The sequence below is a fragment of the Ambystoma mexicanum genome, chromosome 7q (assembly GCF_040938575.1).
Source record: "Ambystoma mexicanum isolate Mex_15411 chromosome 7q, UKY_AmexF1_1, whole genome shotgun sequence".
Taxonomy (NCBI): Eukaryota; Metazoa; Chordata; class Amphibia; order Caudata; family Ambystomatidae; genus Ambystoma; species Ambystoma mexicanum.
This window is the reverse complement of record NC_090941.1, coordinates 658,509,823-658,525,218: the sequence shown is the minus strand read 5'-3', so window position 1 is coordinate 658,525,218 and position 15,396 is coordinate 658,509,823. Positions and strand designations below refer to the sequence as shown.

Sequence of the window (15,396 nt, the reverse complement as noted above, 5' to 3'; positions counted from 1 at the left end):
CCTCGAAGTAGTTTTGGGCACCTTGGCGCATAAACCATTTGAGCCAATGGCGCCCGCAGACATCAGGCTAGTCACCATTAAGACAGCCCTCCTGGTGGGTCTTGCGCCTGCACGCAGGATCATTTGAAAGTCAGAGCCTTACACTACTTTTCATAAGGACAAGGTGGTGCTTCAAACTCACCCTGCCTTTTTAACTAAGGTAGTCTCCTCGTTTCACCCAAATGAGGAGATAGTGCTACCCACTTTCTTCGTGGCCCCTAAGGACGCAGCTCAGAGGGTACGGCACTGTCTAGATGTTAGACACGCTCTAAAATGTTACCTAAACCGAACCAAGAGCTTCCACAAGTCAGAGGCTCTCTTTGTGGCTGTCAAGGCATCCATAGCAAGATGGATGGATGTTTGCGGCCATCAAGGAGGCATATGAGGGGCAGCACAAACCACTCCCGGTAAATATGAATGTCCACGCTATCAGTTAAGGCCACATCAGTGGCGTTCCAGGGGCGCGTTCCAGGGGCACGTTCCGTGTAAGATCATCAGCAAGGCGGCTACACAAGCACTACTGCTTGGATGCTGGCTCCAGGTCAGATGCAGAATTTGGGCAGGCAGTCTTAAGAAACCTGTTTTCTAAGGAGGTTCACCTCTCCACCCTGGGGCTACATTCAGTTTTAATCGCCCATACAGTATGGAGGAAAGAGGACAAGACATAGGAGTAATTATAAGTTACTCACCATAGTCCCCTTTCCTCCATACGTCCCACCATCATTCGTCCTAATAATACTGGTGTCATTCGGCAATGGTAATATTGTCGACGCGTCAAGGGGGACTGAGGCGTGGCGCCGTTGTGCAGAGTCAGGCGAGCGCCTGCTCCTAGGGCCGTGCCCCTGTGCACATCTAAATTTAAAGGGAAGATGTTTTTTTCTGGTGAAAAAGGTTCCGTCTCCCATCCCTAGTGAGGGACGCCCGTATAGTATGGAGGAATTGGGACTATGGACTAGGAGTACGTTAGTCACTGCGGTGAGTAACTTATAATTTACCGAGAAGCGAGTAATTTGCTCTGTCGTAACAAGATCACAAAGTTGTGATATTAGGTGTAGTTGTTTTTGATTAGTGGTGAGTTACACATACATGTAACTGATATAGAAAAACAAACTCATTAAGTCTGTCGTTTACTCAAAAATGGATTACGCCATCTTCAGAGAAATCAAATTTTTTTTTTACAGCTCCAGGCATCGGAATGAGTGAGTTCTGCAAATTTGAACTAAAACAAGAAATAAGCGTTAGCTATAATATAACAAGGCGACTGATAAATAATGCACTCTACCTGGTCACATCATCCAAACTTAATTATGGTTTTTGTTTTCATTTTCAGGAAGTCCAAAATGGAAGACTGTTTAGGCTTTTAGCGAAACTGGGCACAATCAATGAGAGACCAGAGTAAGTCATGGAGTATTTTTCTGTCATTGCAATGACCTATTTAAGATTCCCTGTTTCAGTCTTTATTTCTGTTTTATTCTGGTGGTTTTGGAAATATGGAGTCTATATTTATGTTCCCATTTTTTCCCTCTCAAAAACATCGGACTGTTTTCCCAGGCAAATTTTAAGTTCTGGCTGCATTTATGGCATGTTGTAGCAGCAAATTCACAGGCTATATAAAGTTATCTGAAAGATCGCTATTTTCTGAGCAAGCAAAGTATTGATATTGTTTTGTTTGTATGTACATTTGCCACTAGATTCTTATTGCGAATTGACTTGTGTTGTATTCATTAACTTTGGAAAGCCAACTCATCGGGTTCCGTGCAATCTTACGAAAAGGGTGTTCCCCAATTGGTTTCACTGAAACTTAAAAAATATAAAAATAACAATTGCAGCGCAGCCTTTCCTTATCGTAAAGCCATTCACGGACTGTATGAATTAAAATAGATGAGCTCGGGCGAGGATAGGTATGAGGCTCAGAGCTTTTGCCTGAAACATTATGCTTAGATGTTGAAGTACTTCTGTCTGAACTCTTGACCTGCACCTGCTTCACTAATATGTAGTGCTGCTTACCTTACTACGACATATATAAAAGTGAATTCTTTGAATTACATCATGGCTTCGCTCAGCTAACTGTACAAATATCCTATTTAGTATGGTAGTGGGGTAAACTAATCCCAAACTAATTTGTAGAGTCAATATGGTTCCACCCCACTATCTTCGTAAATGGGATATTTGTACAGTTTGCTTCAGGCAAAAACACTGACATGTTCAAGAGTATGTTTGTTTTCTTTGAGAGACGCACCAGTTTCTTTGTTTTTTCATCCTGTACAAATAAAACTTTCCCCATAATAATTAGAATATGTACAGTGCAATTTTGTGTCAGTTAATACATCTTTGTTTGGTATCCACCATTAACAAGACAAAATTACACCCCTTAGCATACATAAAATATACATTATAGAAGATCCCAAAAACCTCTAAAACGTCTTCTAAAAGCCTTTTTTTCTTTTTTTTTTTTACATATTTTGAAACATTGTACATGAATGCATGAATAAAAGCATATCATCAGTGCAAGATCTAATATTATACTTAAAGAAATATGGCCTAACTATATTCTTCTTAGATCAATATAAAAATTACAAATTTATAAAAAATATAAAAGGTCCTCGTCTTTACCCAGCCCACAGGTGCATTGCCTATCCGTACCATCCAGCTTTTTCTAGTTTTCACGGGCAACAGATTTAATCTAATCATAAGGGCATACCGTCTCCACTCTTGTGATTTTTATTATTTTTTGTTTTAGTTCTAATATTTGATAATACATCAGCACAGGCCTCGCTCTAAAGCCTTGCTGACAACAGCTTTGCAATACGGGACTGGTTTCTGTTAATCCTCTTTTGCAGCATACTAAAGTAATATTTTCTATTGCGGGTTTGACATGTACCAAAGGTCACTATCTCATTTAACCCCCAACTCTTCATTAGGGCAATCCCAATCTAATACCAAACAATACTTCCCTTGTAAAGGGGATGGAAACATCTCTATGAATGTATTCCCTACATTGAGGTTTATTGAGGAATCCATCTGTAATTTAAGGAAAGGCAGTATAAATCTGTTAGATCCTATACTAAACACGCCTAGCTCTCGACATATAATGCATCTCCAGGCATAACAGGTGATAGCCTTACCAGTTTCCTTAAAAATATATTTTGTATGACCTCAGGCCGTATATAGGAAGAAAACCCCCATAGCTCACTTCCATGTATAATTGCTTTATGAGTTTTAACCTTTATTACTGAGAGCCATTTATACAGTCTTGCCCTCTCCATAAAGAGGATAAAAACGTCCCTTAAAGCTCAATTCAGCCTTCTTTGCCATCAGCTTTATATGCATGTTCCAACTGCCATCTTTTGAAAACACCAGCCCGAAATACCTGGAAAGTTTAACCACCTCTATTTCCTTATTATTAATGGACCATTTACACCGTATCCTACCCTTACCGAAGACCACAATCTTAGTTTTTAACAGATTTAACGTCAGACTGGGATCCTTGAAGAATGAATTGGCATATAAAAGGCTCTGCTGATAAAACCCCCTTCCGTAACATCGATTAGCACAGTGTCTTCAGCATACAGCAGGGCACTATCCTTAATCCCATTTAGTTTAAGGGGCTAACCCTTACTGATGCATCACACAGTCCACAGTTGCTGAGCCACTCAGAATGGAGCGTCGGCAGACGGGACCAAGCGTCAACAGCCCCGGAGTCGTCGAGGGCAGCAGTGGAATTACTGAAAAATAGAAAACGCAATATAAACTCTTATGAGCTCTGCATTATGTGCGACCAACTAGGTAGGCGAAATAAAACAATCCGGTAGGACCTTGGCGTCTGAGGGATTTTGGGTACAGTACACGTTACATTAGGGATAGTGTTACAGTCACGCCTATGTCGACGACTCTTTTCGATCTTTTGAAAAAAAGATGCAATACTCCGCGATTACCACTAGATGTCGGACTATATGCACAGCATGTGAATATAAGCAGATACAACCATCAGCAACACGATTATGGTGAGTAATGTATGTCATATAAAAGTGACGCTAGAGGGCAACCCGGTTTGACCCCTCCATACGTGTGCAGATCCTCTGAGTATTCATTTGCCCTAGAGCAACAAACTGCTATTTAGGTATCCACATGCGCTAGTTGGATTAACTGCAGCATCCCCGAAGGGACACAGATTTGGTCTAATTTCCTCCATTGCAGAGAACGATCAAAGGACTTGATAAGTGTAGGAAAGCTCCATAATACCCTACTGCCTCTGACGTTAGTGTATTTCTCCATTATAGTGTTAATTAAGAAAATATTGATCTATCGTTGAGAATCCCTTTCTAAAGCCAGTTTGCCTATCTGTCAAATTATTTTCTAGAGCCCAGTCCTGCTGTCTTGTTGCCAGGCAGCCTGCAAAAATCGTGCTTGAGACATCTAATAAAGACATTGGGCGGTAGAAATGAGGATCTGCTACTGTGCCCTTTTTTTAAACATGGGAACTAGCAAGCTTCTCTTGCAGGATGCTGGGCATTTATGACTGCATTAAAAACTTGCTCCAACACTGGGGTCTACCATTCGTGAAACCATAAAAATGGTTGTTCTGTCATGGCCTGCAGCTTTTCCCTTTTTCATCTCAAGGATGCGATTGACAATTTCCTTCTGTGTAAAATAAATCTGCTTGTGGGGGCTCAAATCTTTTATACATATGGGCATCAGGTTCCTCCTTAAACAGAACCTCCTGAAAATGTGCGTTCCAAACTGATGCTGATCTAGAGCTCGATCACCTTCCCCCTTTTCCTCATATCCTATTGATACCAATTTCCAGCATGCTTTAACCTTATTGTCCTGTATCGTCTTATCCAGCTGCTCCCATTGTTGTTCAATTAATTGTTGCTTCGTATCTAATAGCAATTTCTTATCTGCAAGCCTCTTTACATGCAGTTGATTAGCATTCAGAGCACCCTCCCTGGACTCTTGAGTGCAGCACTCATTTTGCGTGTCTGCCCTATGCGTCGAACCAGGGTGCACCTTGTTCTTCATTCAGTTTCTGTTGTAGAGAAGCAGCTGCATGCCTCTGCAGGAAACCCTGCCCCATTACCTCCCATATGTTGGAGACCTGAGATTGTGCCTTGTTTGACACCAGCAGTTGTGCCAACACTGCAGCGTGTGTTTGAAAGAAGATACCCATTGAGACAACCGTACCAAATGTATCCCCAAAGCAATGACAACCTAAGGGGAACTGCCTGAAGGAATATGAAAAAGAGCAAAGAAATGAACTAGTCGCGTCACAAAAGATATACAACGTCCCGAGCTAGTGACTAAATATGATTTATAGATCCTAGCGAACCTAATGACGAAGTAAAGACTCATGCATACTTTTAAATATGAAAAAGATTACACATGCACAAAATGCTGCAGAGAATCAACCATTCAATAATTGTACAGCTGCTGAAACGCAAGTAGTCTGTCATCATAGAAGCTGGCTACACATAGTGAATCGAATGCAGGCAAAGCAGCCATTGTATAGAAGCTTTTCATCGGTATCATGAAAAGTAAGCCAGGACTCATGAAGAGGAAAGGGAAAACTGTGTTGCAGCAAGAATAAGCTGAATCGTGGAGCTGCATGGCGAGATTGGCTGGCCTGAGTCAAGAATGAATAGCCATGGTCAGCTATCTATTCTGGAAAGAAGCAAACGTGCGAAGGATGAATCATCTCTTGTTAAGGTGCAAAGAAAGAACAGAGTCCCAAGTTTAATTCATTTAAGACCTGCAAAATGGACCAAATCGTGGTCTCCTGTCACATGAGCCAAGGATGAAAATAGAGTTCGAACTTGAAGTCCCAGAACACGATAATGACTTCCCACACTCCCATGTATTCTGAAGACAAGGATACTTTTGCAAGGCCAAGTTCAAAGACAATATTCATGGCAGAAGGCATGGATGTTCAACGATGCTGGGCTGATTAGGTGGGGAGGTAGTGTCCTGCCCCCTCTCCTTGCACCTGGGTCTGGGCTTATACGTACTGCTAAGTGAACCGAATGTTGCAGACATCGCACAAGCGTGCCAACCAATTGTAGTAGTCTTTATAATGAAGGACCTTATAGTTTGAAAACCAATGAGAAAAAGAGTATCTAATGTTTCTGAAGATTACATGTTTTAGAGATAGGCATATATTGTCCACCAGACAGTGGGCAGCCAATCATAATCCTAGTTCGTACAGATAATATTGCTTAAATGTTCCCTTTAAGATAATACCGACCTTTAGTAGGTTTTTCATCATTTGCCACATAGTATGACTTCACCTCTGATGTATTTTTGATATATAAATCATGTTTTGTGAAAAGATCACTGAGCGAAATCGAGCGTATGTTGGTTGTTAGTTGCAACTCCCTGTTTTAGATGATTGTTAATAAAACAGTACTTTGTCATCTACCTGAGTTTGATCGATTTGGACTCTTCTGGGATATTCTGTGCGATCCTATCCATTAGATGCATGTTTCTAAAGGGTGCTAAACTCACGTGGTAGCGGTGCAGATGGTTAAAAAGATCCAAACTAGCTCTGATCCAGATTTTCGGACGATCCGGCATCCTCCGCCATTAGCTGGAAGATCGCAGAGTTTCCTGTGGAAAGCGGCCCAATTGAAGTAAACTTGCAAGAAGAACCGAGACGGTGGGCAGGTCCCCCTTTGAAGAAATCCCTGCCCGGTTTCCACGGGCGCTCTGTGGACGGAAGGCGAAGTGGTCGAATTGGCGGAGGAGTCGATACCGAAGGCCTTGAGTCGATAGGTGAGAATAGAAAATAAACGGAATTGTGATGATTTTGAGTAACAGGGAAATATCTTCAAGATAACGAGGTACCGGCTAAGAATCCTAATTCAAGGGAATTGGGAGACATTTTAAACTCCAGCAGGAGTATGGTGAAATATAAAACATTAATGTCTCAAACCCTGTATAGTGTAACAAAAAAAAAAATTGTAAAGGCGAGCGAAGAGGCAATCGCAGTGTTTTGTAAAGTGTAAATGTCTTACTAGTCTAAATGTTGTCTGTTGAGTAAAATATCGAACGATAGAAATTGGGAAGAGTTAAAGTAACAGTGAGTAAAGACCAAGTGTAGTAAAACGATTGGCGCCAATCAAAAGAATAGAACATCCATTGAAACAAGAGCATTGAGAAGCGATTGATAGTGCTTGCTCATATTTGTTGTTTTAAAAAGAAATGTTGAAAAGTGGCGATTTAAGTCAAGGCAAAAGGTTTAACTGTCTGATAAGTATTGAAAGTCAATTGAGACTTTGTAATTATGGGGGCTGCTACTCTCATGCACCTGTGCAAGAAACTGCCAAAAGATGCCCAAGCTCGAACAGTACAGTGCAGAATGGGTAAAGAGCACAGCAGATAAAATGTTCATGCCGTGGTCACAAGGGGGGGGGGGGAGAGATCATTGTCAAGAGCGGTATTGCAACACATGACCACATACTTGCACACTGCGTACACAGGGAAGAAATTAGAGAAAAGATTTGTGATTTTAGAACTTTGGAAAATGTATCCAGAGGAAAGGGAAGATCCGCCACCTGAGGAGTGGATGCTTAATCAGCATAAGGGGGGAAGGTGTTGAGCCCTCGGCTCCCCTTAACTTGCCTGAAGCAAAGAGTGTTACTACGGAAGAGATGGGAGTGTATCCTTTAAATCCAGAAGAGGAGAAAAGAAAGGAAGAGATTTATAAGTTCATACAAGACAAGGAAGAAAAAAGTGAGCAGTCGAATTTGTCGACAGAAATTCAGAGGGAGATTAAGAGATGGAAAGGAGAGAAGGATGATGCTGACGAGACAGCGCTTGTGCAAAATGAATGGGATAAAATATATTACTCAAGATAGATGGAAAAAGTATCGAGGAAGGTAGCTAAAGCGAAGATGAGGACGTACAAGAAGGGAATGATAAGCAACGAGTGAAAAGATTGAAAGAGGATGAGCAGGAAAAACAAAGCAGGGGGCGACGAGAGCAGATATATCAGGAGGAGCAAGAGGAAATTGTCTTGACTTTGAGGGGTTTGAACAAAATGTAATTGCTGAGATTCCCTTTTCCCAATATAGATGAGTTGATTTTGGATCTGTCTGGAGCCAGGGTATTTTCACTCTCGATCTAAACTCAGCATATCAGATACCCCTACATCCCAATTCTTTGGACCTGACTGCACTTATTACTTAATGTGGGACTGTTCAGGTGTGTGCGTACACCTTTTGGTTTGGTTTACATAGCAAGTGTTTTTAGAGGGTTATGCACGTTCTCATAGGCAATCTATATAACACAATCCAAATGTGGATGGCCATCAACGGCCTTTGCCTTAATTCCGACAAAACTGAGCTCCTACTTGTAGGTTCCCCAGACACCCTCAAGAAACCTGACGCCCAGTTTAGCCACTTCACCATTGACTCAATCAGAATTCCAGTACTGGACACAGTAAAAACACTAGGGGTCTATCTTGACTCCAATTTGTCCTTGACCAGACAAGTAAATGCAATCGCCTCTCCTCTGCGGCTTACCATGCAAAACTCCTCAACGCAATCAGGCCGTTTCTGTCCAAAGACACTTGCACCAACATAGTCAGAGCCATAACTGGTTCCCGGCTAGACTACTGTAATGTTCTCTTTCTAGGGACCTCTAACAAAAACCTCGAGAAGCTGCAAGTAATCCAGAACAGCGCCCTGCGTGCTGCACAAGGCATTGCCAAGAGAGAACACATCACTGCTGCCAGAAAAGCATCCCACTGGCTCCCCATAAAGGAAAGGATTTTATGCAAAGCATTATGCATCACCCACAAATGCATCCACCTCTCAGCCCCAGCGTACCTATCCCAGAGAATCCACCCGGCTGCCTCCACCAGACCTACCAGGACACCCTATGCCAATATGCTCTCCGTACCCAGGGTAAAAAGAGCTCGAGCAGGTGGCGCCAGCTTCCCCTACCTTGCTGCTCTATATTGGAACACCCTGCCCACCTCTCTGTGAGCTGAACCCCCATTAATTGCCTTCCGCAAAGCCATGAAAACTACCTTGTTCACCTAACCAACCCCACATGTTTAAACCTTCATGACTAACATGTATGATGTACTATGGTGTATGATGTATTATGGTGTATGATACTCCTTATCGCTTAACACAGGATCTTGCCTTACTGTAACCCATGGCACAACCTGTAACTAAGTTCCCCTACAAGTAACAGCGCCACAATGCCCAAGGGCTGCCTGCGCGCTATATAAATGTAATAAATAAATAAATAATCTCTCAGGGGTTAAGTGCTATCAAGATGATAACCTAGTGTGGGGGTCTGATGTCAAGTAACATGATTGCAGGCTCAGAGTAGATTTGGAGAGATTGGGTGAGTCGGGCCTGATACTGACTTTTGTCAAGTGCAGTTTTCGGCAGAGTGAAGTAGAATACCTTGGATACAATTTGTCCCAGGAGGGCATCAAACCCAAAGTTAACACACTCAAGGCAATTTCAGAAATGGCTGCACCAGGAAACAAGATGGAGGTGGAATTTTTTCTTGGTATAGTTGAGTACTATGCCAAATGTGTCTGGGAGATGGCGAGTTTCACGCATGCTCTTAGAAAACTTTCAAGGAAAGGAGTCAAATTTGAATGAAGTTCGGAGTGGGTAGAGGAGTTTCAAACAACTCATTCAGACACCGTTAAGTGGTTTGAAAGGTGAATTGTAGACCATAGTATATACGGATGCCAGTGCACTTGATCTTGGGGCAGTCCTGATGTAAGAAGATCCCATGGGGAAGGAGAGCATTGTTGCTTTTGCGTCCAGGATGTTTAAGGATGTTGAAAAGAGATATTCTGTCATTGAGCAAGAAGCGTTAGCAGTACTTTGGGCAGTAATGAAGTTCACAGTTTACTTGTTTGGCAGACCTCTCATACTGAGGACAGATTATAAGCCACTAGTGAACATTTAGAACAGCGGTGGGTTGGACGGAGTCTCAGATTGTGAAATGGGTGACCGGGATACAAGGCTTGAACTTCCTGGTGGATCACATAGACGGTAGAAAGTATGTAGTGGCTGATGGCTTGTCACGCAGTGCCTCTGTAGCGGAGGATTCGGTTGTTGTTGAGGCATTTGATGGAGATATCAGACATTTTTGCAATTGAAAGATGCTTAGATCAGAGTAAATGGTTTGAAGCGTATGGTACTTATGAACTTTATCAGCTAGTGAAATGTTTTACCAATAGGATGTGGCATTGCCCTGACTTTGAACTGCCGGGTAACAGCAATTCAGACATACAGGGATTTAAGCGTATCAAGGATGAGCTGAGTGTTCGCAGTGACCAGAGTGGAGCGATTGTTAGTCACAGATGACATGATGGAAACTGTTGTTGACTTGGGTCATAGGTCCCACATGGGCATTTCAAGGACCAAATCCTTTTGGTGGCCACAAATGGATCTAGATATTGAGCGTCGTGTAGTGAGTTGTGACAATACTAGGGTGGCTCCCAGGATAGTGCCTGATGTACCAAAGGTTCCGTGGGAGGTGGTGGCCGTAGCTTTGTTGAGGCTACTTAATTTACCAAGGGTGAAGGATAGTTATTTGATAGTAGCTGTTGATCTAATGTCTAAATGGCCTGATGGAGTATTGAGGTAAGTTACCATAGCCAATGTGATTAAGTTCTTGGAAGGTGTGTTCTTGCAAAAAGGTTTCCCTGCCAAGATTCTCAGCAACAGTAGGACCCATTTCACATCCTTGGAATTTGAGACATGGCTCAATTCACTGAGGATTAAACACAAACTTCTGTCACCCACAAAATAACAGGTGCGTTGATAGATTCTAACCAATGGTGCTAATTGCAAGGAAGATTGTGTACAGTGTTTTTCAATACTGAGTCACTTCACATGGAACTATAGAGGGGTGATGCCTTTTGAGCTTTTTAGTGGTAGGCATCCCAACACACCTCTCACACCAGGTTAGTTAAGGAAGTCCAGGCTGGTGAGCATGGACCCTGGAGCAGTGACAGACCAAAGTACTTAGGTGTGGTGAGGTGGCGAAATGCAGGTATGACCAGAAAATGAGTTGCAAGCAACACTACATTTGTACATTTGTACGAGGTGATAAGGTTAAGATATTGTTGGCGAGGAGAGGGAGGAAGTGTGATGTAACATTTTCTGTTGTCAAAGTGATGGACAGAGATTATGGGAATGCACTGAGCATGTATGGTAGCGGGATGTGGAATAAAGAAAGGGTGATGAGATATGCTTGAAGCCTGACTTATACAGAAGGCTGTATAACAATAAGATACGTTTCTAGGAAAGGTGTGTTGTGATGTTACTACTCTCTAGGAAAGGAGGTGTGTTGTGATGTTACTACTCAAGTCATCATTAATTTCATCAAATGTGTTTACTATGCAAAGCTTATTGTATGTGCCATTTGTTATTCATTGTACATAGTTATATTCATCCAAAGAACCTTGTACATAGTTGTCATTCTTAGCACACTGTGACATCAGTCTCTTCCTTTTGGAATTGTTATGGCTTGAGACCTTATAGTTCTGCAGGCAGTTGAGAAAAAAGCCTGAAGGGGGTCAGCCACAGGCTTACCTGGATACCTGCATTAAACTGAACTGCTTTATGGCTGTCTCTTTGCAATAATTAATTTAGAGTATATCCTCCTAATACCCTCCACTGTTTGTTTTCAGCAAAATCAAAGAAACAAATGTTTTCGGTGTGGTGAGCGGCAAGCTATGCAGACAACACTGCTTCTGTGAGCTCATGGATGGCTAGGACTAAAATGGCCCCTGCAATCTGAACATTCTGTTTTTGGTGATTATGTCAGGGGTGAACCCTCTGAGGGACAGCCCCTTCAATGAGGGACCCAAACAGCCCTGCAAGTCTGCATCTTGTTTTGTTCCTTTGCAGAGATCACTCCCAGTGTGGAACTGGATGTAGGGCCTCCCGATTTTAAAGCTCTGTTGAACAGGGCTTCTTGGATGCCTCCACGGGCAGGCTCACCAAGAGGAACCGGCTCTTGGTGGTGTACGGCTCCCAGGCCTGCTGGTGGTGGTGGTGTGCAGTATTCAGCAGAGCATTAAGCATGTTGTGTCAGTGCGACATGGGAGTGGAGCCATGCTCGGCCAGACAATGGGCTCTCCAAGTGGAAGACTCCATTATGCCTAGATAGCACAGGGGGGCCCTTGTTAAGACTGCAGAGCGGGAGTTTGGGGGTCTGTGCATGCAAGTCCTCTGGAGGTTGCTTTCAAGAGTTGACCTTGCATCTTCCTGTAGTGGGATATGTCTTTTCCCCTAAGCCTTGCAAAGGCTACCCAGGTGATGCTGTGGCAGAGGAGGGTATGCCGCTTGAGCTCCTCAGTGTAGAGCTGGCAGTGGGGTTTGTGATCTCTAATTTGTGGGATCGCTATGTTTTCTTCTGCCTTGGAGATGCCCAGGAGAGCAGTCTGGCTCTAGTTTGAGAGGGGCAAGGATGCCATTCCAGAGGGAGGCACCTGCAGTGGAGAGCGATCTACCCGCCACACTCTGACTGGAGAAGTGTCTAACTCTTAGAGTTGGACGTAGCTGAGAGAAGGGCTCGAGAAGGAAGGTATTTTGGAAGAGAGCGTTGGATGTAGTGCAGACCTCAGCCACTGAAAGCCTTGTGGACAATGCAAAGGGTCTTGAACTTGATAATTGCAGCCACTGGGAGCCAGTTGAGAGATTTCTGGGCTGGAGAGATATGGTCCCTAAACTTGAGGCCAAGGATAAGTCTTGCAGTCCTGTTCTGGATTAGTTACAGAGGGCGGAGAGTAGAGGAAGGCAGATTGGGAAAGAAGCTGTTGCAGTAGTCCAGCCTAGAGAGAACCAGGGCTCTGGAGACAGTGAGCTTCTGGGGGCGAACGTGAGAAAGGGAAGAGTCCCTTTGAGATGTTTATCGAAATGCAAATCCATCGATCGAAATACATCGAATGCCAATCCATCGAAATGCTATCCTTTACATGTGAAAGTGCATATACATCGAAACCTGTCCATCGAATATAGAAATTGACAAGTTTCTATGGATATGGACTTTTAAATGTAAAAAATAGCATTTGGATGCATTTTTTTGTAACGTTAAACCGTTACATGAAGCTGTCTATTGCTGAAATCTTCAAAGGATTTTGGCACTGGCCAGCTTCATGTAATGTCATTGTTTTTTATTTTTTTGGGAGGGGGGGTTTCTTCCAAGACACCACCCTAACCCAACTCTACCCCTAAGCCTAATTCTAACCCTTGCCCTGACCCTTACCCTAATTCTAACCCTTACCCTACCCCTTACACTAACAGTGACCCTACTTCTAACCCTTGCCCTACCCCTTACTCTAAATCTAACCCTTGCCCTAACGCTAATTTTAAATTAAAAAAAATCCATTGCATATCCAGCTAATTTTATTCAATGAAAATGCATTTCGATGGAAAGTATTTTCGTTGAATAAAATTTGATGAAAAGGTCTTAGATGAATTTGATTTCGATGTAAAGTCTAGATGCCCTTTTGAGGAGGTGCAGCCTGGTAGTGGGACTTCTTGGCGATGTTCGAGATGAGAGGCGAGAGTGGAGTTGAAAATGACACCAAGGTTTTTATGGCTCGCAGGCAGACTAAGGAAGAGGGCCCAAGGTGGGCGGCCAGAGTGAGAGACAGAAAGCAGGGCAAGGTGTCCCAATGAGAAGGATCTCCGTCTTACTGACGTTAAGGCAGAGATTGTTGGAGGCGCACCAATTCTGAATCGCGGATAGACCGCCAGGAATGAGCGAGAGGAGGCTGAGGGGAGCCTGAAGGAAAGTTGAGTATAATCTGCATAACACTGAACGTTAGAGGAGAAGGTAGAGATCAGGTGGGCCAAAGAGGCCAAGTAGAGGTTGAAAAAACCACCAGGGAGAGAGGACAGATCCCTGGAGAAAGCCACAGGTAGAGAGGGAGGTGGCGGAGAGAAAGGACCGGTTTGGACTTTGGATTGGCCGTCCAAGAGGAAGGTAGTCAGCCACTCCAGAGCCTGATCCTTGATGCCCAGGTTCTCACAGAGTAAATTGATCAGGATGGCGTGGTTGGCCGTGTTGAAAGCAGAGGAAAGATCAAGGAAGATGAGGACAGAAGGAATGCTGGATGATAGAGAGCAGATTTTCACAGGTGTTCAGGTGAGCAGTTTCCGTGCCTCTGGCAGCTCTGAAGCCAGATTGATGGTCATGGAGACAACCAACAGATTCAGTGTGGAGAGTAAGCTGGGAGATGGCCAGCTTTTCCAAGCGTTTGCCCAGGAAAGGGAGGCTGGAGATTGGGTGATAGTGTGCCAGGCAAGTAGGATCGGCAGACAGGCTTGAGGAGGGGCGTGCACAAGGGAGTGCTTAAGGGGGAGGGGAAGTTGCAGTGGCAAGTGATTTACAGAAATCAGCCAAGGATGGAGCTCTACTCTTCCACTCTTAATGCTATCCTTATGTCAGGGATCTGCTTTTGAGTTTTGCTTAAGCATGTCCATTCCCAGTGTCATTAGTGTTTTCAGCATCCTTTGCTGAATGTTGGAATTGGTGACCTTCCTACAATATGTCCTTGGCCCGGCATTTTGGTTTGCTAATGTTGCATATTTCAGTTTCATTTTCACATACCCACACCATGTCCGATAACTTTTCGGAGTCCTTTGGAGCGATTGTCGACATACATTTAATTTTAATACTAAGCTTTGGTAGCAGCAGCGCCAGTCTTAGGATTTTTTTGTTATGTTCTGTTTCATCTGTGAACAATCCCAGTAGGCATAGGCAACCCAAAGGAGAGGACAAGATGGTACCCTTAACTTTGCACCCTGGGTGTCCAGTACAGTTCTCCAGTATTTTTTTGTTTAACCTATAGCATGTCCAGGCCATATGGTCAATGTTTGCTGCCACACCTTTACATTTTGGCCATTTGTCAGACTTTGTGTTGTCTATTCTGTGAAAATGACTGTGTATAGTAGATGTGATGCATGCAACGATAATGTATTTGGGATGACCTAAGTCTAATGGAAATGTTCTGTGACATGCTGGCATTTCAACTGTTTCTTTAAGTGAAATAAACTCTCCCTCCTGTTTCATATGCTCTGATTGATATATGTATATATTCCTGAGGCTTGTGGAATCTGCTTAGATCACATGCTATACATAGGCCGACATCTAGTGGAAGCTGCGGAGTATTACAGTTGTTGTTTTCAAAATTCAAAAAGGGAAGTCGACAGGGTGTTCCAGTAATACTATCCCTAGTGTGACGTCTACTGTACCCATAGTCCTTCACACGTCAGGGTCCCTCAGATTAATTTTCCGCCATCGTGAGAGGTCGCTTATCGCAGAGTGCAATTTCGGCTAATGCATTTACTTCATCAAAGTTTAAAAATA

General features: G+C 43.3%; 1 protein-coding gene across 2 annotated transcripts in view; it reads left to right on the top strand.

The window, feature by feature from the left end:
• The window catches only part of PAN3 (poly(A) specific ribonuclease subunit PAN3), a 2,094,753-nt gene that overhangs the window by 1,839,904 nt on the left and 239,453 nt on the right, over positions 1-15,396 (top strand). For both annotated transcript variants that reach the window (XM_069640299.1, XM_069640298.1), the window contains one exon: positions 1,370-1,434. In XM_069640299.1, the coding sequence (XP_069496400.1) occupies positions 1,370-1,434 (65 nt within the window). The remainder of the gene's footprint in view (positions 1-1,369; positions 1,435-15,396) is intronic.